Genomic DNA, 24632 nt, shown 5'->3' with positions numbered 1-24632 from the left:
GGGAATTTGTTTTATTTGTAAAACATTTTATTAGTCCTGTCTTCATTTTCACTTTCTTTTGTAATATCTTTTCAACAAAAAAAAAAAACCTGTAACTCAATTCCTCAATGAGCAATGGCTAAATTTAGTTCTATAATATCCATTCTGAAAGATTTCATATCTGTACTGCAGCCAAAATGTGTGGATATCCTTAACATTGGAGAGAAGGAATGAAACAGACATACTAGGTGGAAACAAAGGGGAAAAGAAATCTGTTGTGAAAGTGATATACTAAAATAACTCATACTCCAAATTTGTCATAGCTGCCAGCAGTTTATTTAATGAGAGTGCGATGGCATATGGCAAACATGCAATGTTTTTATAGTTAATGTAAAACCTGTTCCATGCACGCACACACACAGGCCCAATCAAATCTACTGAGAGCAACATTTTAACACTCAGAGATATGGGCTAAATAGTATGGAGGGAGCATCTCTCTCCAAAAAAAAAAAACCCACATTGCGGATTCCTTTAAATGCACAAAGCTGAAAACAGAATGTAAAAAGGTGGCCCTGATCCAACTTTCTAATAACGTGCCAACAATTTCCTGTAATGAACTCAAAGTGAAAAGATGGAAGGCTGGAAAAAGAATCCCTACATTTTCACTCAACCATCCACTCCATTAATGGACTGGCATAAGCAGAGGAGTGGAAAAAGGAAATGGAAAAAACACAACCTTCTTGTTTTTGTTCCCACAGGGCATCAACTTCTAACAACAGAGAAAAGTTTCAATTAAACCATTTACTCTTATCCTGTCTCTTCTGTATTTGAGTTAATGCAAATTTTATTTTTGTTTTTGCTACCTTGAGAAAATGTATAAAGCTAGAGGTGTCATTACAAGTCTATCATTCTGCTACATTCAGTTCATGAATGTATAAAAGTTGCATGTAAATCTCTGAAAACCAAAAACAGTATTTACAATTCTCTATGACATGAACTGGAAAAACATATGGCAACCAATTTCGTTCATATAACTTTCATTATTATCTTTCTCCAAATCAGAAACATCAAGTTTACATTCAACATTGTATCAACATAAATTGCAGTTTTTTACTCTGAGCCTTTAATCAAACTTGGTAATCTGGCAAGACTATAAAGCCATTTTTCTGTCTATTTAGTCATCCTTCATATCACCACATCTAAAAAACAATTCACCTTCTTTAAATGAGATGCCCCTTGTATACTTAAACCCAAAAAAATATTTTGCTACTATTTAAATTGTCAAGGACACTTCATGTGAAGTGCAAGTGATGTAGTTCTACCTCTAGAGCTACACAGGCATTTCCCTTCATGCGTTTCGTGCCATGGGATGCAGTTATGATGACGCAGCACTCTTAATGTTAAATAATGAGTCTATAGTGAATAAGGCAGATCTATAGAATCTCCTCATGTATCTAGAGTCTCTGTTAAAGAGGACTTTCCTTCATCAAAAGGCCACAGGTGCTGCGAATTTACTACATGGTATGTAAGGTGCCATTTCTGCAAACAACAGATGACTAATGTATATGATATGAACTTCATATATGAGTGTCGAGTTTTGATATCAACATAAATCAATATGCACTTCATTTAAACTTTAGTAAAGCGTCTTTTGAGACTTCTGTGTGTTCAGAGTGCTACACTGCTCTCTAAAACTCTCTGAAAATAAACACTGGAGCTTTCAACACTGTTCAAATGCGTTTAGATACAAACAAAACAAAAATGCTTCATAACTGTTCATGTTGCAAGCTTAGAAAAAGCATTGTTTTTCATATTTTAAATCCATAAAACAAAAGGCTGGTGAACCCACTCTGTTATTGCTACATAGAGTGGGTAAGAGGAATAGATATGTGTGAGCAACATACTCACACGCTGTTAGCCATCGATACACCGACAGTATCTGGCATTTCCTGCTTTAACACTTAAACTAGGACAAAAAAAAAAAAAAAAAGTAAAGTGTGGTAACAGCCTTTCGGACGCACCGAAAATTTATGATATGTCCTAAAGAGCTGTAACGGAGGAGCGAGAAATCATGCATTGGGTATTTACTCTAAATAAAAGAGAAGGAAAAAAGGAGTCCATAGCTTGTTATTTTTCTCTTTCTCGTGTGATGGAAAATAAACAGTCCCAGCGCAGGGAGGGGAGTGGAGGAGATTTTGAGCCATTATTTGACAAGCCGTTTTGCTACATCAGCGTAGGCGATCTCAATCTCCTTGTCGCTGGGGCATGTGTTGGTGAACTCCTCGCGCTTGTAGGCATTGTTCAGGTACCTCCAGATGCCTGTCATGTCTTTAGGGATCTCAAAGCCTCTGTACTTCTTTGCCACCACCTGCAAACCGAATGAGAGGAAATTAACTGGTAATTCTTTCTGCTTAGTTTGTCATGTATTATGTCACATAATAATCATATTAAAAGATCATTTGAAGGCCAACTATATTCTGAAATTGTGTTTAATCTGAAGCAGAGGTTGACCTGTTCGACTCGTTACCTTAACAATGTGAAGTTTGGGCAGCAGGTTGCAGTCAGCCAGAGTCATCTCTTCACCGTCTAAGAACCTGCGCACAGAGGCCTTCACCTCCTCCATGCTGTTGTGGTCGATCTCGTCCGGTAGAGGAGAGCACAGGTACTCATCCAACTTCTGCAAGGTCTTCAGCAGTCCCCTTTCCAATGCTATATGTCAGCAACAATTAAGAGTTAGTTAGGTAGAACATTTTTTTTTTTTTTTTTTTTTTAAAGAAAAAAAGAAAGAAAACATGCAGCATTTTAATGCCAAAGATACAGTTTGTTTTTTCACACTATTTTAATTTGTTTGCTGTTCATGAAATGTATGTGAACACACCAAAAGAAATCTAAAGCACACCAAACTATGACCATCTCAGGTGGTCCACAGTGCAGTTCACTTGTAACATGTTGTGGCAAGCAGGGCAGGGCCGAGAACCATGGGAACGGAGTGAGGCCGGTGGCACCAGTGTAACGAGGTTAAGGGAAGGAACCGGCGAACATTACCTTTTAATGACAAAATAAACAACCAACAAAAGTAAAGCGGCAGCCCCTCACGGATGACTGCCGCACAAACTTCCAAAAAAAACAAAAAAACAAATGTAAAGTCCAGGCCTTGTCCTTCACTGTCGTCATTCCTCCTTTTGTCATTCCGGAGCTCCTCTGTGGGACTCGCGCCACCAGCCTTGCTCTTTTCCCATGGCTTTTGGTCCCGCCCTGCTTGCCACACATGTATTGTGATTAATAAAAAATATAATTTAATCATATAATTCAAAATTGTTCCTCTGATTTTCACCTTGCAGACAGCCGGCCACATTAAAGATTTTTTTAATCATTGTCTGCTTTCCCAAATTGCAAAGATAACAAAAGACACAACAAAAATATCCTAATTCACAGTAAACAAACTAATTCACTTCATTTAATGACAGAGCATCGAACTATAAAAAATTAAAAGCAAGTTTAAGAAATAAAATAAAGAAGATGTCTATCAGATCAGCATATCAGAATTATTTCTGAAGGATCATGTGTCACTGAAGACTGGAGTAATGATGCTGAAAATTCAGCTTTGATCACAGGAATAAATTACATTTTAAAATATATTCAAATAGAAAACAGTTATTTTAATTTGTAATAATATTACTGTTTTTACTGTATTTTTGATTAAATAAATGCATCCTTGATGAGAATAAGAGACTTCTTTCAAAAACATAAAAAAAAAATGTAATGTTTACTAACTTTTGACAGATATAATAATACAGTATTTCACAAAATTAGAAAAAAAAAAAACTGATTACAACAAAAGGGAGTCCAAAAAAAGAAGAAAGAAAGAAAGAAAGAAAGAATAGTAATCTGTCCTCTAGAGGGAGAAAGTTACAAAACAGAATTGCAGTGTTTGGTTGCACTTCTGCATAGCTGCCACAAAAGGGCATAATTACACTGCAGTGAAAGCTGATCCTGACACTTCACATAATATCAGCATGCCACTGTTACAGGTTACCTGTTGAGCTCTACACTTTCAAAAGTGGCAAACAAATGCAAACTAGAATGCTATGGCATTTTCCGCTTTCCACGAGAGGTCTCCTAGCGATTTCTCCTGTAGACAGTGCTGTCTGCTCGCACTGAGACTATGTTGACAGACTTCAGCTGGAATAGAGAGGCTGTTATCACCCACAGTCAACATTTCACAAGGGTGGAAACTCTTGAAGTTAGTTTATGTTCAGTGTCATTGCCAAATTGTTATTGAGCTGCAGAGTCTTTGAGATTGTGCAGGTATTGCACCAAGGAAAATTCCTAGCGTATTTATCATCCTGACAAAAGTTCTACACCTTCTGATAAAAGAGCAGTCGCTGTTACTATGACCAAAACTCATATTTTATGTTAACAGTGTTTACTCTGGAAGTTGATCTAACTATGAAATTGTAGCCCTGCCTACAGCACTAAAGCATGTAAATGAGACACTGGATCCAAGCCCTGCATTATCTAAACTAGAGACAACACTGTTTACACACACAACCATAACCAGGTCTAATCTCTCAAACTAGAGCAGTAGAAAGTATTTGTGCAGTTAAACTGAGCTTATCAAATGTGTGTTCATTCCACTGAACAATGTACATTTGGTCATTTGTTTAGAGGTGAGAGACTGTGAAATCTTTCTGATTACCCTCGTTAGCATCAGGTTTGGAGTTCTTGATGAAGGCAGAGAACTTGGCAAATATATCCATCCCTGCAGTGTTGGATTCTGGGTGCCTGGCACCAAGTTTAGTGTACCTAAGTGCACAAACACACACATAAAAGTAATGTTTAAATAAAACCACCTGACTAGGTGTTGACAGACATCTGACACTTAATTACACAAACACACTCTTTCACCTACTTTGGAGGGCAGAGGACGTCCTCTAGGAACTCTTCGATCTTGTTGACATCTGTCCTGACCTCTCCATTAAAGGTGATGAAGGGAGGGTGGGTTCCTGGGGCCAGATTCTGCAGATCAGCTGGTTTTCTACAAAGAAAAACATAACATTAATATGACTATATTCACATTTACAAATCTCCATTAACCAACAGCAGCTTTTATATCCGGGTGGAGAGTGGAACATTTGAATCGTAGAAGCAGCTCATATCTGCGAAACTGAGTTACCGAAAGCACACATGAAAACCTCTAACACATGGCAGACACGAGTTTGTGTGGTGTAGAGCGGCTCTCTTGCACTGTATGACGTAACAGACAACTAGTTTTCCAGTCCGGTTCAGTTCAGTTCAGTATTCTGTTGTCGTGTGGCCTATGGGTTCTTGTAATGATGAAATGATTGATTTTCATGGAGACCTTTCAGCTCATCAACAAGTATGTTCAGTCTATAAACATAACTTTGCTCAAACAAATGTGATAAGAGACTACAGCCATAGAAACTGTAGAAATGTTTTATTACTGAACTACAACAGGAGGTCAGCATGGCAGAGCCCAAGGGCATTTAATGAATTGTTATTCTTAGAATACAAGGCGATAAGATGCTCTCGGGGGCCGCATACAGTTCACACAATACAGGGGTTTTCCAGAGCACTCAAAGCTCAACACAGAGACTTAGCTTTGTATAAAACCAGTAGTGGTAAATATTAACCCTATCCCTAAAAGAAATATTTTTGCATTTAAAAAACAAAATAAACAAAAAAAAAAAATTTCTACATGAATTGTTTTTCCTAAATGAGGACGTCCCTGGATATCCACAAAGGTAGACTGTGAAATATGAAAACACTTGAGGGTTCAGGAACAGGGGGGGGGGATATTTCCCATGAGGCCTTGCAGGCAGGAACACTCTGATCCTACCAACTACAACAACAGGAAATGACTTCACACCTCTGGCATGAGCACAAGGAGCACCCTATCCCCCGTGTTGGCACAAAAGAAAAGGGCAAGAGAGAGGAGAAAACAAGCAGAAAGAAAGGCAGAAAGAAAGAAAGAAAGGCAGAAAGAAAGAAAGAAAGGCAGAAAGAAAGAAAGAAAGAAAGATGACTCAATAGTCAGATTCAGTTGATTTCAGTCTAAGACAGGTCATAAAGATCATAAACTTTAATCTGAACAATGTCTCTTTTACAGCCTCATAAAACATGGACTGAAGATGATATGTAGAAAGTGGGGGAGAGAGAAATAGACTATAGGTGTGGAAGTCATCATAGATAGATGTGATTTCACTGATGTCACAGATTTCACAAACAAGATATAAAAAAAAAATAAAAAAAAGAAAGAAAGAAAGAAAGAAAGAAAGATAACCTTGCAATATTCTGACTGTAAAACTTAGTTAACAGTCTATATAACCTTATTTAAAGAAGCATTTAGGACTAACATATCTGCAGCACAGTGGATACTATATAATACTAATAGCAGGTTAAATTCACAACTAAAATTAGCTGACTTAACCTCATTTTCAGACAAGACAAATTATGAAGTTTCGAAATGTTATCACAGATCATCAGTGGCACACAGTTTTGCAAAATATAGTGTCTCTGCTGCCTCACTGTCACACTAGTGTTTTAAATTCCTCAGTGATATATTTTTTGAAATATAAAAAAAAAATATATATATTTTTACAAATATCTCATCTCAGACAACTGAATTTCTGAGGCTGTGAATGAAAATGTTAATTATCAGATCATTGAACATGTGACTCACCAATACACACACACACACACACACACACACACACACACACACACACTTTTACCTTTTTTTTAGCTAATTATTTACTTTTTTTATAAATAGTTTTTCCAAATGAAGACAACGCTGTATGTCCCAATGAAAGGTTTTAATCAGATTTAAGTAACTTTTGGGAAAATGTCTGTCTACAAACTACAAACACACACACACACACACACACACACACACACACACCTCTTAAGATCCACAGTGGTGACATTGAAGACCACACCCTTCAGCCACAGGATCATGAAGAGGCGCTGAGAAAATGGACAGTTGCCGATACTTTCTCCATCACTGCCCGCCTGAAAGAGAAAGAAAAATATGTTAGTCTGACCTCAGAAATGTATATGAAACAAATCATCAAAACTGTCATCATTCCAATGAGTTGCTGCACATCAGCTGAAATTCCAGCAGTGAACATTTTGCAATCACGGGGTCATTATCGTACAACCCTGTTTCAGATTATAGCCAGAGAAAACAAATAAACCGCAACAAGAAAGATATTTTAACTGTTTAACAATCAGCTCTATGTTACTGAGATTTATTTGACAAAAAAAAAAAAAAAAAACTCATTTTAAACAGGTTTCTAACACACAAAACCCCTGACTTAAAACATTTTGTCCATCTCCAGAATAAATAAATAAACCCAGTGTATAGCGAGAGCTACAACATTGTAAACTAACATGGTGCCCTTTTAATACTGAAGAGACCAACCTAAGACCTTAAAAGTTCTGAACATGTGCAGACAAACCTGACTATACACATCTATGAAGAATAGCTTTTGGCTGCTCATGTGATTTTATGTGAGGCTGTCCTATTATGTTTTATGCATTTCTTTAATTTTCTAATGAGGGAAATAACAGTGCCATTTTAAAAATTTAAAGCATGGTTATATGCATGTTAATGAATTCTTTAGCAATGCATTAACTGGCATTTATTTATCAGGCCAATAAATCAAAATCTCAAATTTTCAGATAGCATGTGTATGTGTGAACATTTTTTGAAAGACATGAATTCCACAGTGGAGATATCACCAGAGGAGCCAACCCTCCTCCTCCACATCTCTCGGCTGAATACCACACTACGTGTGAACTCCAACACACAACAGAACTTCATGTTTTCTTTCTCTCTCTCCATTTGTCCTCCGCCAATCTCCAGAAACAAGATGTATATGACTCAGAGAATAGAGATGTTCCAGTGTGCTTCAGCAATTCAGCTAATTATGCATTGAGCTGACAGTGAGAATGACCTGACCTCCTGAGAGAGAGAGAGACAGGTACAAAAACCACTTGAGTTGCCTCACAGGGAGCATTTTAAGGCATCAAGGGTGCTCAACAAAACATTCCAAAATAACCATTCCATAAATACTGTAAAATATTAATAAAATTTTAAACAACTGTTTTCTGTTTATATTTTAAAATGTAATTTATTCCTCTGATGGTGAAGCTGAATTTTTAGCATTCACATGATCCTTTAGAAATTATAAATATGCTGATTTGGTGCTCAAGTAAAACAGAAGAAACAGTGATTTGAAAAAAGAACAAAGTTCAAAAGAACAGTATTTCTTTGAAATGGAAATCTTTTGTAACATAAATGTTTTACTGTCACTCATGATCAATTTAATGTGTTTTTGCTGAATAAAAGTATTAATTTCTTTGTAAATACACACACACACCAAACTTTGGACATTAGTGTATATCCTTCATGGACTAGGCAGTCTTAGAATGCATTGCAATGTCTCAGTCAAAAATATAACTAGGATATAAATTATTCAATAACAAAACTAAAAAATATTTATTATAAATTTAATTATTATTTTTTAACAGGCTCTTTATCAAAAATTGTGTGCTAAATATATTTATGCTTTTCTATAATGTCTATATTAAAATCAATTGAGTCGAGTTTCCTGTGCATTTCATGTAAGGTGTTACTAATCAGTCATGTATGAGTTTATTACAGTTAGGCAGCTGCTTATTTAGGCAGTAATCACCGAACTAGATTTTGGAACAGACCTAGGGAGTAGTCTTGTCAAAAATATCGATATTTTGATATGTATTGATACTGAAATATCTGAAATGGTTCCAATACTCCTTTTCTGCAGTATCGATACACTTACATTAGCTGCGCGTTCTTGCTCTCTTCTCTCCAACAGCGAACTGACACACCTGCTTCCTCTCACTCACTCGTCTCATTCGCTCAGGTTGAATAGTGCTGATATTGCATGTAATTTTACTAATTCCTGCAGGTTTTGCACTCACACCAAAAGCACGTGAACCACTGATCTACTATATATAAGTGGCGTTCACATAAAGTCGCCACTCAAATAGCTTGGGAGTACCAAATTGACTTCTTTTTCGTGGCTTATTGCACTTAAATGGTCAAATACATACGCAATTAGGTCAAAATGCCCATCTTGCTGAGTATTCAGGTAAATACAGTGAGTTTTGGAACGTAAAAAGTTGAGAGAAAACGCATGCTGTGTAACAGTATATTGGATCTGTGCATAAGCTCTTAAAGTGACAGCAGCCTAATAAACCTGCTGCTAATCAAAAAACAAACAATCAAAAAACAAGACAAAAAGAAAATCTCTCTTCTCTTGACTGAATAACTTTAATTGCAAGCATTAATCTGAATTTAATTTTTACAATGAAGACTATCCAGCATTATTTTACATTTGATTACTTTAATTTCTGTAGTATTTCTTACCTGAATACTACTATTAGACCCACCTGAAAAACTTACCTGAAAAGCCATGTTTGTTTAATTTGTCTCTTTATTCAATTGTATTTATTTGTACTATCATTTGCAATTTGTTTATTTGTTCTTATTTTATTACTGACTACTTACTTTTTTTTTTTTTTTTTTTTTTTAATGTGAATTTAGTTCAACGGTTCAAATAAAGCCTCCCTGTTCTGTGTGTAAGCTATTGCAACAAAATTACCCAAATTATCAAAAAAATTATGAGATAATAAATTATCTGCATGGCTGTAAATATGGCAGTTTTCCCCATGGTATCAATAAATCAGTATTTTTTAAAGGTATCGTATTGAAGTTGGAAATTCCAGTATCGTGACAACACCAGTAGGGAGTAACAATTAGATGAAATCACCACCATTTACTGGATGAAATCCCATTCTCTACCATTTCAGGAAGGCATTACACAATCATAAATTGTCTGTTCTGGATTCTAGCACATTCTTAGTTCAATAAGCTTCACAGAGCTGCACTATATCTGAATCAGCTTTTTTTTCTTCAGCAGTGTATTGTTGTTCGCTCTCTTGTTATCTGGTTTTGCATGTTGAAAAGAATCCAGCAGTCCAATAAAGAACAGAAGACTTTGTTCCAGAGAGTTCCCTCTCTCTTTCATTCTTCCTCCATCTCTCTCCCATCCAGACACCCTGCTGGTATCTCTTGTTCATACACTTTCTCTCTCTCTCTCTGGTGAACAAAAGCTTTACTTCTGTTCAGTGCTCATTGTGGCAGGTCCTTCTCCTGTTGACTCAGGGTTCATTAAAACATGGCGATAAAGAATGAATTTCACATATATTAACTCACATACTCAAAATAAACCGTGTCATTCTGGGAAAGAAAATAGGCATTATTCAGAGAGGGGAGTAAGAGTCAGAGATTTAACGGCTCAAAATGATTCAGTGATTCATGGATTCTGCCCAATCAAAGATGTTTTAACAGGGAACAGGAAGAGTGCGTCTCATAGGGACAGGACAACAGTTTCTATAGAGACACGCAGATGTAGTGTGTCCCCTGTAGAGTTCAGCCTATCAGGGCTGACAATAGACTACACAAAACAACCTGTTACACAAATTCACAGTCAAGAACTGCAATAGTACAGAGAAAACATTTGGGTTATGAAGAAAAACATTAAAATCAAAGCATCTTTGCTGTGTGCTGCTGTGTGTGTCTGAAACCTTAAGCAGAAATGAAGTTATGATTGAAATAAAATCCTGAATGGATATAAATTTGTAGACCAGGGGTTTTCAATCTTTTAAATGCCACAGACCCTCAAATATGATCATCCTCGTGTGAGGGAACCCCATCCTAAAATTTAAAAGGCAGCTATCTTTTAGAAACACAACATAAAATTAATATTATAAATCTAAAAATTAGTTTCCAAGCTAAAATATTATATATTTTTCTACTTACTATAGTAAATGTACAGTTAAATGTACAAAAATATGTATTTATTTAATTTTAATCTAATTTAATCAATTTTTTATTAAACCTATTTTTTTTTTTTATTGTAATATTATTTCTTTTCTTCTTTTTTTTTACATTATTAATGTTGAAAACAGAACAGTAAGTTGTGCTGCTTAATATTTTTGTGGAAACTTTGATACATTTTTTCATGATGAATAGAAAGTTTGAAAGAAAAGCATTTATTTTATTATATTATATTTTTTTATTTTAAATGTGTGTTTTGATCAATTTAATGCATCCTTGATGAATAAAAGTATTAATTTCTTTAAAAAAAAAATCTTATTGAACCCAAACTTTTTATAGTGTATAAAAAAATAAGCTTCAAAATATGCCTTCCTGTGCTCTAGATATCACAGGTAAAATATCAAGGGATTCCTGTATGACGACTGTGATTCGTGATGATCATTCATCTTAAGTGATTTATTGTCTGCAAACATCAGAACATTACAGGACGGAGATCATTATGGCTATGTTTGTGTAAAGACAAAACTATTCAAATTTTAAGGAAGTCAAATAAATTCCTAAAATCAGAAAGGGTTTATCACAGAGGTCACAAACAGAGGTTTGTGTTGTTCCAATCAGTTTTCTTGTTGCAGTACCAGTAATGGCCTGCAGGTCACCACAGCTGTGGATTCCCCAGGGTGTGTTCTCTACTCATCTGCTCCATTCATCACAACAGAAAGTAAATGGTCTTTCCTCACAGAAAGGAGTTTAATAATAAGGCCAATCGTTGGTATTAATGAGGGATGCAGAGAGAAAAGCTTTCCAAAAGGACATCAGCCATTCATGTCCCTGCAGAATTTTATTTAAAAGCATCTAAATTTAATTACTCAGGGGTTATAAAACAACTCCAGGTGCTTTTGAATCTAATTTTATAAAATAAGCTTATTCACCAACTACAACACATCTTCATATATAAAAGCAACAAGACAAGACAAAAAGCATGAACAAAAGAGTAGGAGCAACAGGTGGGCTTTTAAAAACGTGGATTTGGGATTCTCTCCTGTTTAAGCGTTAAACCCCCATCTGTCTTCATTTCTCCCCTTTTTGTTTTTTTACTCCTCTTTTCTCTCACCTCCCCTTCTGTAAAGCCTCTGAGGATGGTGGGGAGGGGAGCTGAATATATTCCAGAAATGTCCGGCATGGGGTGTTGTAAGAAGGTTTTGTTTAGGTTTTGCAACGTCGGCTGAGGGCAAGCATTTCCTCTGAGACAGCTGCTCACTCATCCAGTCTTACATTGAAACACATTCTATGACTATAATAAGCAACAGCTCCACAACACACGGGAATGTCTGTGCTGCATGTTGTTAATCTGCTAGTTTTTAACAGAACTGGTGTTGTCCCGTAAAATCGGAACGGTCCAAATGACCTTTGAAAGATGCCCATGGCCAAAAATGAACAGCAGCAGTGTTTGCATTACTGTTTTCCATAGATGTTGTCCTCTATACACATCTCTCCATTCATGTCTCACTCTCTCTCCGATCCATATGGATGACTCTCCAAACACAAACAGAGCCCTTTTGTTCAACACCTCTTAAAAACACATTGGGTGCATCCAAAAGAAAAGAGGGAAAAAACAGATGGCAGTCTGAGGAAGTGAAAGACAGGCTGTGTACCTTATATGGCAACACAGAAACCTCTAAAACTGAAAGCTTATAAAAAAATAAATAAATAAACCAATCAGAGATGGATAATAAAAGACTATTTATTGCTTTTCTGTTTAAAACTTCCCAACTCTTTTTCCATTTTGCTGCTGAGGTTTGATTCCTTGCCAAAATTTAAATCAGTCTGAAACCCTGAATGTTTATGTAATGGATGTTTGCGTCTCTCAAATATGTTAAAGTCCCTGCATGTCAGATTTGTAGTAAAACGTTTTTTTCTGATTAAATAAAAAAATAATTTATACATGTACATTTTTAATAAAATATCTACATATACACTACTGTTAAAAACCTGGATTTAAAAAAAAAAAAAAAAAAAAAGTCTATTATGTTCTCCAAGGCTGAATTTATTTGATTAAAAAAGTGAAAGTAATATTGTGGATAAACTGTTCAAAAGAACAGCATTTATTTGAAACAGATTTTTTTGTAACAATATAATGTCTTTACTGTCACTTTTGATTAAATTGATTCTTACCGAATTATACAAAAATTAAATTATACTAGTCCTCTTTAAAATCCCATTTCTCAGGTATCATTAAAAGGTATCTAGATATACTTTTTCACCTATATTACCCAAAAACCTTATCACAATGTTCACTGTTATTATGCTTTCAGTTGCATTATGCCACATTCTTTCGCAGGTGGATGCGAAGTGTTGCACAGTTTATTAAGAAATACTATCATGGACAGATGAAGGATGTGAACTCCCTAAAGGAGAGGCACAGACAGCTACAGCTGTCCAGTGGAGACAGTGAGTCACGGTGCAGTCGCTGGTGAGTGTGTCACCGTCTCCATCTGATCTGCGCTCTCCATGAGTGATCTCATCTCTTCCAGCACAGCTCTAAATACATCACAGAGGACAACTCAAACTGAATGCATGAAGGTGGAGAGTCTCTCTCTCTCACACACACACACACACACACACACACACACACACACACACACACACACAGTTTGTTTCACTATATTAGTGAGGACATTGCATTGACTTCCATTGATTTCATATCAGGTTAATGATATTTTCTATCACCTAACCCAACCCCTACCCCTAAAACCTACCCATTACAGAAACATGTGCAAAATACTAGATTTAAATAAAAACAAGTTTTGGCCAATTTATAAGCCTTTTTAACTAGTGAGGACAAGTAAAATGTCCTCACTAGTCAGTCATAATATAGCATATTAGCATGTTGCTAAACCTGCACATACACCTCAACACAATCAGACACATGCTCATGGCACAGCACCCACTCCTGCCCTCTATTTCAGCCTCCCTTGTTAGGCCACACTGCAAGATTCCCACAGGACAGAAATGTATGTGTGTCTGGAGGTGGGGCTGAGGGGAAGTGCCCAGCAGACTAAATTTAGAACTTCAACGAGCCAAACTCTTCACAATCACAATGTGCTCATTCTCCAGCCCCTGTGCACGATCTGACCACGGTGTTACCTTATAAGGAAGGAGGGAAAAGGGAAGGAGAAAGAGAAAGAATAAGACATACAGAGAGAAAGAAGAATTCCCAATTTGAGAGAAACAGATTGAAACAAATGCAAGAAAGTCCAAATGATGTTCGAATCAGGAAATATATGATTTCATGTACTGATATGGATGGCATTATGGATGGTAAAAGGCACCGCTTTTAGTAATTACTAAGGTGGGAAGAAAGTCACGCTCTCTGGCGAACTTGCTATTCAACGAATCCTGGAAAAAAAAAAATTATCACGATTTTCACAAAATTATTAATCAGTGTTTTTTTAACATTGATAATAAGAAATATTTCTTGAGCACCAAATCAGCATATTAGAATGATTTATGAAAGATCATATGACACTGTACTGGAGTAATGATGCTGAAAATTCAGCTTTGCGATAATTACATTTTAAAAATATATTAAAATAGAAAACTTATTTTAATTTGTAATATTTTTTCTAAATCAATATATCAATATATCAAAACAAATGTACCTACCTTGTTCACATGAAACTATTGTAAGAAAAATCACTAAAGGTATATCCAACTTTCAACTGTCAAAATTGTCTGTGTAAAATGTAAGGGAGCTGAATGTAATACACTCTAATTGGTATCTAAAATATATTTATTGAAAAAACTAATTTTCACTTCAATAAGGAATATAATAAGGAAAACAACTGAACATTCAACAGAAAGAAAATTATTGGCATTTGAATTCTGCATGTTTCCAGATTCCACACAGGCCTCCCGAACACCACTAGTTTGTGCAAACATTCCCAGAACATTCCTCCTAACAAAAAAGCAGACCCCAGACTGATGACTCACAGCCACGCTCTCAGCCTGTCACTGGTCACCAACAGCACACACACACAGAGTCACATGCAGAGTCTCGTCTGACCTACACCACTGGTTACACAGTATTGCACCAGCTGAATAAACAAGTGTCTTTCAAATGAACATAAACATGGAGATCGCTTTGTTCAGGAGACAAGAGCCAATCATCTGTGAGATCTGACAAGACTAAACGCATGCAGATCAATGCCACAATCTAGACAAACCAAGATGACCTTACAGGCTAAACAACCACATTCACAGTCAAATCAGTCTTGCTAGAAGAACTTGGTCAAATTTGCCTACATTTAACATTTAAAATAAAATTCAAATGCTGGCAATGTTACAGATGTCTTCGTACAGTGGCAATGTCATAATGGCAATGGCACTTCCACACAATCCTCTTCATTGGCTGTGAGGAAATCAGGGAGCCAGGCAGAGCTGACACAGCTCCATATGCTACTGAACTCACACTCATATGCCCGTTACATACGGCGGCAAAAGGCTGTCACACAACAACACAAGTGTTGACCAAAAATAACTTTATTCAACAACTTCTTCTCTTCCCCGTCATGTTCCTACGCTGTTCACATAGTAAACAGTGCAGTGCTTCCAGCTTTTACGCCGGCTCAGTATTGGCCGACGCTGTTCATGTGAGCACTACGACGCATGCGTGTGATGCTGATGCAGGAGCTGGCCAATAATGAGCCAGGATTGTGACGTAGAAGCTGGAAGCGCTGCATTGTGTCTACAACTTAAACAGCGTAGAATGACAGGGAAGAGAAGTTGTTGACTATTGTTATTTTTGTTTTGTTTTTGTGCACAAAAAGTATTCTCTCCGCTTCTTAACATTAAGGTTGAACAACTGTAGTCACATGGACTATTTTAACAATGTCGTTGCTGTCTATAGGGAGGTCAGAAAGCTCTCGAATATCATCAAAAATATCTTAATTTGTGTTCCGAAGATGAATAAAAGTCTTACGGGTGTGGAACGACATGAGGGTAATTAATGACAGAAATTTCATTTTTGGGTGAACTAAACCTTTAAAAGAAAGAAATTATTTTACTTTAGCTAGGACTTTGAGACGAAAAAAAAAAATGGTTTTGACTACCGTACTAATCTGTTTGTCAAATTTAAGAGCACTATTGAAAAACATGCCCGAATTCTTCACTAGTGGTTTCACACACAAAGACAAATGGCCAAAATTTAAGCAAGGGGAGATAGCAGATCGGAGATAGCGGATTTAAAAAAATAAAAAATAAAAATAAATGAATAAATATCACACTTTTTAATCAGAAAAACTACAATTAGATTTCTTCCCTAAACTGTGTAGCCCTGGCACCGATAGCCTTGTGGGCAGCATGCCGACATATAGTGCTGTTGTGCTTCGGGTGACCCGAGTTAGAGTCTCGGCTCGTGGACCTTTCCCGATCCCGCCTCTCCCCCTCTCTCTCCAACCTCGCTTCCTGTATAATATTTAAATCAACATATGAAGATTTTATATTATTAAATATTTGATTTTTAATATATATCCACTAAGTTCCTTGTTTAATTTGAGTTTTGGGGCATTCCCAGTAACTAAATATTTTGGATCAATCATCTGTTAAACACAAACCTCCTAGTGTACTCTGACTCGCACATTCTGTCTGCTGCCATGAAGGAGGAGCGAGCGACATGACAAACTTTTCATTGGTTCGCAAATAAAAGACATGCCCACACACAGAACCAATACAAGAGGACACAATGGAGCTCCAAAAAAAGGATGAAACTTCATCATGAAGGCTCACTATCCTGAGATGACTGCAATGCAGCTTTCTGTTCAGATTTGAGCCGTCTGTGAACATGACTGGCTAAAGGACAAAAAGAGAGAGAGAAAAGAGGGGGGGAAAGAGTCTGAGCCTGTCTTTTGTCCTTCAGTAAGGACAGATCTCATGCAGTGAAAGCATTTGACTCTGGCGCAACTGGAGTAATAAAGGCCGAGAATGTGTCCATGCCTGTCTGCTCTAACAGTCCTGTATCATTGTGAGAACACCTGAAAACACACAAACTTTCTCCAATCAGTAAACAGACACACTGGTGTTTTCTCACCAACCTACTGAGGTATTTAAATATCAGTGTTTATACAAGTTCCCATCTTGGCAGCAGATAAAAGACTGAATTGCATATTGAGCAATCTGAAAAAGACTGACTACTAGTTTGGGTTCAAAATGGAAGCTCTGAGAGATGAAAGGGCACTCTGAGCTGTGCCATAATCCTTCTCTAAACGCTTGATGTTGTTTCAACAGACATGTCACTGTCTACAGCACAGTAGATCTGAGCCTATGAACTCCTCATTAATATCAAAAATGATAAAACGAAACATTTCAACTCAGACTCAGCATATCCTGTTTATTACCAACGGAGCAATTGTTCCTTTAAAAATGCATACAAAGCTATAAAAGTAAGGCCAAACGATGGCCTTGAAATTCTTAAGCAGTGATTAAACTATAACTCTGCAGTCCACAGTGAACAATCGCTAACATCAGCTTAAACAAAAATCAAACCACAGACAGTCATGACTTCACATCCAGCCTAAACAATAATTAATCTAAAGAGCCAATCAAAGCAGAGCAAGGGTTACTGTGGTTGCATCATCAGCACCTGGACTGTGTAAAGCACTTGAGTGATGGTGCCCTTCTGCAAAGTAAACATCACCACTGTCACATGGTGATTTGGCTCATATTGCAAGAGCAAACTACTCCATGTGCACACTAAGGTAGAGAATTGGAGGTAGAGAATAAATGATCTCTAAATAGTAAAGAAAATATGAACCATGAAACTCACACTGCTACATCACAATTCTAGAATGTTGTTGATTGCTTAAGATCATGTCAACATCTGTGCATTTTCATTTTAACACCGCGTTTTAAAATGAAAATGATCCTCGTCCATACTGGCATTTCCACTGCGTTTAAGAAAAAATCTCTGTCCACACTACACGACCAAAAACACATGTCTCATGACCATTCATGCACACTGGGCATGGGCGTACAAGTGTAAACAGTTGCCGATTGTTCTAATAATAGTTTGCCTCTTGCGCATGTAGGCAGCAGCAGTATTATAAAATGCAGAGTTTTACTGCACAATGGCTGCTAAAAAGGACAATAAAGTCAGCAAAGCTAGCAGCTCCATCTCCATGTTACGGTTTACATGGTCATCGAGGCCAGTCTGTTTTTGTTGTGTTTTGGTAGCATAATGGTCATACGATAGAGGCTTGACAAATCAGGGAAGGATACGCAATGATCCAGAAGACCCAATCAGGGAGCGAACGTGGGCAGCCACGCCTTCGTTTTCAAAAGTCTCAGTTTTGGTTTGTCTACATTGAAATGCAACCCCAGAGTTTTCAAACTAAAAAGGGGTCTGCAGCGTTTCCAAAAGTCTCCGTTTTTTTAAGGGCCGAAAACTCCTAGTGTTGTCAAAAGTACCAAATTCGATACCAAGTCGGTATCTGAAATTTTAAAAATGCGATACTTTGAGCGGATTACCTCTGATTGGCCATTGTGTTCACAAGCTCAACATATGTCTGTGATTAGCTACAATGATCAACCCACAGGAGCGTTTGAAAGTACATGGAAGTGTCTGAATTTGAGCGGACGGTCCGCTGATAGATGCCTGATTTCAAACGCTCCTGTGTGTATCTGTGTAAGCGCTCGGTGAAGAGCGTCATTGATGTCTATTTACAACATGTTTTTGAAGCGTTGATCATTGTAGCCAATCACAGGCATATCTGATGAGCGCGTGAACACAATGGCCAATCAGAGGGGTTTATGAATCCGCTCAACAACGCTCAAAGTGTCACGTTTTTAAAATTTCAGAACCAACTTGGTACTGAAGTCAGTACTTTTGACAACATTAGTGTAACCGTAGCGAAAGTTAAGCGTTTTAAAACGAAAACTCACTAGTGTAAAAAGGGCCTAAGTCTCTACAAAAGTCAGGTCCCAAAATAAAAGGATTTTATCGCCAGTCTGAAAATCAGTAGTTGCTTGATCTGAGCATAATTGGCATAACATTTTAATGCATTCAAAAAAAAAAAAAAAAAAAAAAAAAAAAAAAACCCTCCTTTTGAGATTTGCTCATTTAACAGTGTTTCCAAATGTTTAGTGTTTTTATAGATTAACTTAACGTAAGCGTTATGTGATGGCAAAGGTAATGCATTCCTGTTCTAAATATCTGTAATTTACCACACTTTTAGATGTTGAATGGAAGTGTTTCAGTGGAAAACCAAAATAAGTCTGACATCCAATAACCATGAGAACTGCAAATCTTCATTACTGCTGCATCATACTCTAGAGAAGTCACATCAATTTAAAAGACACTGATCCCATTAAACCTCTGATGCTGATCTCTAAATCTCAAATCCATTAGAGAACACTTACCAACTAAACCAACTAAAACCAACTAAAAAAGAAAGACAAACTAATCAGATTCAGCCACAAGAAGTGTGTTCAGAGCCCTTTTGAAATGCTTTGTATACTAACACATGCTGCAGTGTTCTGATCAAAGCAAAAATTCGAACATGCACGTGGTAAAGATGACCAGCAGGTGCGGCTGTACAAAGGGAGCAAGGAAAGGAGATGACTGCATTATCAGCTCCTTGCAGGGGCAAGGTTTGCCTGGTTTCTATGGCAACAAAGGGGATGGTCCTGCTGTGATGTTGTGCAGGAAGAAAAGGTGGAACAAAGATGCATTACATACATGCTGTTAATTATGAATGAGAGAGACAAACGACAGAAAGGGAGGGAAACAGGTCACCATTATCTATCTATTGCAGTGTGTGTGCACTTTCAAGCAAATAAAATAAAACCCTCTTAACCCAGGCGCTATAGAAACAAAACACACACAGTGCAAGTGTCACTGTAGCTCATCTGATACAAGCAGACTGTCAGAGCTGAAAGACGGTGACCTGCGGTCTCTCTTCATGCTGTTCCATATCAAAGCCACAACAGCAGAATTGTTTTATTGCTGCTCATGTGCTAATTTTGGATGCTGATTTCATATGTCATGATCACTGAACTGCAGTGGGAAACACTGCTGTGCATTCAAGCTGTGTCTAAATACATGACCAGCAGTTACAGACAATAACTTCCTGACTACCCCATTCATAAAAATCACATCACATGAGATACGTACAGTAACACTGAGAATTACATCATTTTACCAGACCGATATCAAGCACTTAATACAGTATGAAACATCACAACAAAACCTTGAACTATACTCTTAAAAGGACATGAGGAAGAGAAAAATATGGTAAATTTATATTAAAGACTCCATGAAATAAAAACTGTGGTGTTGTGACTTTAGTCCATGTGTGTTAGTGTACTCCTAAACATTGACAAAATGGATTTTTTTAAATTAAAAGCCCTCTAAAATGAGACTGTCCCTACATACATATATTATTTATTTATATATACATATAGAAAAAGCATTATTTTAAAAATATATATATTTATACAACAGTTCTTTCTGGTTCTCGAATCTGATTGGCTGAAAGGTCTTTCCAGCCATGCAATATTCTTCCAGTATCGCACGGTAACCGTTTCACCGTTTGAATCACTCCGCTGTCAGCATTCTCACAGCGAATGTCATGGCAGACGAGCAAACCCACCATATTTTTATAGATACTAATGTTATTTTGTAACGGAATGTTGTTTTAAGAGTTTTTTTTAGGCGAGAATATAGTTTGTTTAGACCTCAGATATGCGATTTATATGTAAACATAGCATCCTTTAATTAAAGGATGCCTCTGCTGTATTAAATGGACTGTAATTAATAATTTAATGAACATTACTGCAGTTTGTCATGTTAGAAGACACTTGTATAGGTCAGCTCTTATCAGAAGTTGTGAAGTGACCCTGCAAAACATTAGAACAGACTTATGTATTTTAAATATAGGCTTTGTTTTCGAACAGATTTGAAACATGAGACAAATCCAAAAATATAGTTTGATCAGTGGAGACATTACAACTACAGCAATGATGACAAGAAACTGTGATATTTTAGTGCATTTCTTTCCTTCACAGCAGGGCGCATTCTTTCATCCCTAAAAGCTCAAACTCAACGTCCAAATCAGCTAGATCAATGATTGTCATAAAATGCAGTCTACTTTTGCTAAACTACAGGATGTGTTCAATGATAAAATGAGTTATTAAAACTGCATTAAGTCGAGAAAGTGATACTGTTCCTATAGTGGTTTTCTAAGTGTGCTCCGAGACGGAGTGGAACAGACAAGCAAAAGTGAACTTTGATCTTCAGGTTTACTTTTAAAATGTTAAATACACACAGAAATGTGTCAAAATGCCAGGTTTATTGAGTATTCTCTTAAACACCGTCGGTTATTTCTTAAGTGAACATAAACAGTTGGGGAATAGTTTAACTCACTGCTCAAGTAGATTTAGTAGGATTAATCTATATTTAATTTATACAGTGAAGACTATGCAGTGTTGTTTTACATTTGATTACGTTCTGTTGATAAAGACTGTTTTGTTTTTTCTATTATTATTATTATTATTTATTTCACAGGAATGCTATATTTGTAAAGCTCTAAGCCGATCTTAATCACATCTAAGAAAGGGAATGGAATATGTTGCACATGTTGCTTGCCAATAAATAATACTCTCATGGCTTAAATTTTTTATATTTAAAATACACTGTTGTTTAGAAAAGTATTATTTTGGTGATCGGTATTGGTGATCGTATCAGCCAATACTGCTTCCAGTAATCGGCCCCGAAAATCCTGATCAGAGCACACTTATTGTTTTATGGCATTAAATAAACACGTGATTATTTAAAAAAAAAAAGATAATTCTTTAAATATTTATAGGCTTCTGGATTCGTCTCACTTGTTTCAATAGGAAATCTGTTAGAAAACAAAGCCTATATTTAAAATATACGCGTCTGTTCTAATGTTTTGCAGGGTCACTTCACAACATCCGATAAGAGCTGACCTACACAAGTGTCTTCTAACATGACAAACTGCAGTAATGTTCATTGAATTATTAATTACAGTCCATTTAATACAGCAGAGGCATCCTTTAATTAAAGCCTCAGGAATCATAAACGCCTGGTCAGCGTTTTCAAGTCTGAGATCCAAAGTCCTTAGAGCTTTAATGCACTAGTAGTTTAGTAACCATGCAGCTCAGAGAGGAGAGCTTGTGTCGCACATTTCCAAACAGACATCAGACCCCAAACATCCACCGTTAGAAGCCCCCTCCTCTTTCTGTAATTCACTCCCCTCCTCCACTTCCCTTCTCTCCCTCCTTTCAGTCTTTCAGGAGTTTTCCCGCTCTGCCGGGCAGAAGGCCTTTGGAGGGACAGAAAAGAAGAGAAAAGCAAGGGAAAGAAAGAGGACAGCAGGGTTCCCAGCAGTGGAGAGGAATTCGAATAATTCCAGTTTGATTACTCAGAGATCCAGAGGAGGACTGGATTCTTTCACTTCAGTTTATATTGGAACTAATGAAGTGTTCAGTCTTGAGAAGCAAACCAACGAGAAACAGATCCTAACATCATCTCTGGTTACGTGAAACAGATCTGACTAATTCTTGTATGTAGTTAAAATAAGGCACACTGTTATGAAGGCAAAACAATGTTGCAGCAGATAAAGAAAGGAGGGTTACATGTCTTCCATTCAAAGGGTTTTACATACAAGCACAATGCCCTTTCTTAACAGACATATCTTGAACTCTAGCACAGCATTTGGGCTCTTCTGGCTCTGTTTAATGCAAGTCTGGGTTACTCTGTATCCTGGACCGGACGGATTTCCTGCAGTCGGGATTAGCAACTGCAGATGTACATTGTTGTCGGTTTCCCATGCAACCTCTCCTCAAACCCGCGTGCTTTGTGCATTTAGCTGAGGGAGAATACTCTTATCCCTTTATTTTTGTCGCATATAACCATATAAATAAAAAAGAAACCGCACATGGTCAAATATTGAGTGATATTGAGAAAACGCCTCCACCCATATGACATTCACATGGGAACAGTGTCATCATTCACTCTTACTGTAAAACACAATGGCTGAATCATAATTCTGACATTGTTTTGGATATATTACGGGTTAGGTGATTGTGACTGATTAAAAAAAACAGAAATATGATTTTAAAAAGTATATCATTCAAATTACAACAGAAGCCTATAGTTTGGGAGGTGTAGGTTGAACGTTAGGGACTGACAGCCACGCCATTCACTTTTATCTCATCTTTTTTTCCATAATAATAAAAGTAAAGGTGACGAATCCTATCGTTCTGCCTAAAATCTCGTTAGTGTTCACAAAATAAAGTCTTTTGGAGACAAAATGTTCATTTTTGGGTGCACTGTCCCTTTAATCTTTACTTAAATGATTGGAGTTTCTCATAATCTTACCTTCACAAAAAGCTCGATGACGGGTTCGTTATCCCCCTTCACACCGTTCTGAGGTACCGAGAGAGACATTCCGAATTTTTGCCTTTATACGGACGCGTTTACAACAAACCTCGATTTCTTCACCTTGGCACAAAAAGTTTTCCTTTCACGCCTCCCTCTTTCTCGAACCGAGTTTTTCGAAAACAAATATCACTCTGCGGTTTTTCCAATGGCAACCGAAATACAGAGAGTCCGATAAAATCAGAAAATTAGCTTTTCCACGAGATTCTACTTCCTAGAAACACATCACTGAGAAAACGCGACCGAGTCCGCTATGTCTCCTCCTCAACTGCTCTCTCAGTCTCAGGATGGCGACGAAGAGGGGGAAAATCAACGGGAGTATTTAAGGCGGTGATGTCATGCGCAGTGGACTCAACGGGCGCGAGAGTGGGCCAAACACGTACGGAGCGAGCAGAATCGGTACCGTGCCGCGTGCACAAGAACTAGAGATTCGTTTTTTTCCTGCTAAATATGTATAGAAAAGTCATCTGACTTTTTTTTAATTCTCATTTATTGTAAGGTTACAAAGAAAGCTTTTAACAACATAGTTACCAAAAAAAAAAAAAAGCGTATTTCTTGTTTATTATTTTTGATTCTTCACAGCGAGTCGAATCTTTTGTTCACTTATCCGTTTAGTGACCGTTTCTATAAAATATCAATATGCCTGTAGGTGGCGACAATTAAAGTTATCAGTGAGTAATTGAGTTATAAGTTAATCAAAAACTTAAAACATCCTTATTAGTGCCTTAATTATGTCTATTATTATTTGCGTATCTACAAATCTAATGACAACAAAGTAGATCTCCCATTTTCCCTATCTGCTGCGCAAGTTTTTTTATTCATACCAAAATCAACTTTCATCAAATTACACTAAGTATTGAACAACCTCAACATTGTAGTTCACACCCTGGGTCTAAGTAACCGATGATTTTGTTCGTGAAAGAGAATGATTCATTCAAACGATTCGCTTTTGAATGAATCCGCACGTGTGGGGTGTAGAAAGCGTTAGAGAGATTTTAGATGCAGAGTAAATATAAAAAACTATTACTTAGCCTTAGATGAAACTTAATCTGTTGTCTATTAAAATCCAAACGTCTAAAATTGCAGGACACAAATGTTAAATCATTTAAGATGATCTAAATTATCTTAACAGAAGGAACCAGTTTCAATAATCAAATAAATTGAGAGGATAATTTGGTTATCCTCACAATTTGAGAAAAAAAACAAAAAAACACTAATTTAGTGTCTCAGTTTCTTGTAGATGACCCAAGACCACACTGGGACAAATAAGTATTTTTTTCCCCCCAT

General features: G+C 36.9%; 1 protein-coding gene across 1 annotated transcript; it reads right to left on the bottom strand.

Annotated features, from left to right (window-relative positions):
• Positions 1 to 292: 292 nt before the first annotated feature.
• On the bottom strand, positions 293 to 23655 carry clic4 (chloride intracellular channel 4). The gene is made up of 6 exons (XM_051868920.1): positions 23286 to 23655; positions 6902 to 7011; positions 4892 to 5017; positions 4679 to 4785; positions 2507 to 2688; positions 293 to 2347 (listed from the first exon to the last, which is right to left on the bottom strand). Exons 1-6 carry the CDS (start codon positions 23352 to 23354, stop codon positions 2183 to 2185), a joined length of 759 nt encoding a protein of 252 aa, XP_051724880.1. The 5' UTR covers positions 23355 to 23655; the 3' UTR covers positions 293 to 2182.
• Positions 23656 to 24632: the final 977 nt, after the last annotated feature.

This window comes from Ctenopharyngodon idella, chromosome 17 (assembly GCF_019924925.1).
Source record: "Ctenopharyngodon idella isolate HZGC_01 chromosome 17, HZGC01, whole genome shotgun sequence".
Classification (NCBI taxonomy): domain Eukaryota; kingdom Metazoa; phylum Chordata; class Actinopteri; order Cypriniformes; family Xenocyprididae; genus Ctenopharyngodon; species Ctenopharyngodon idella.
The sequence above is the reverse complement of the archived record's forward strand: the minus strand, read 5'-3'. Positions and strand labels throughout refer to the sequence as shown.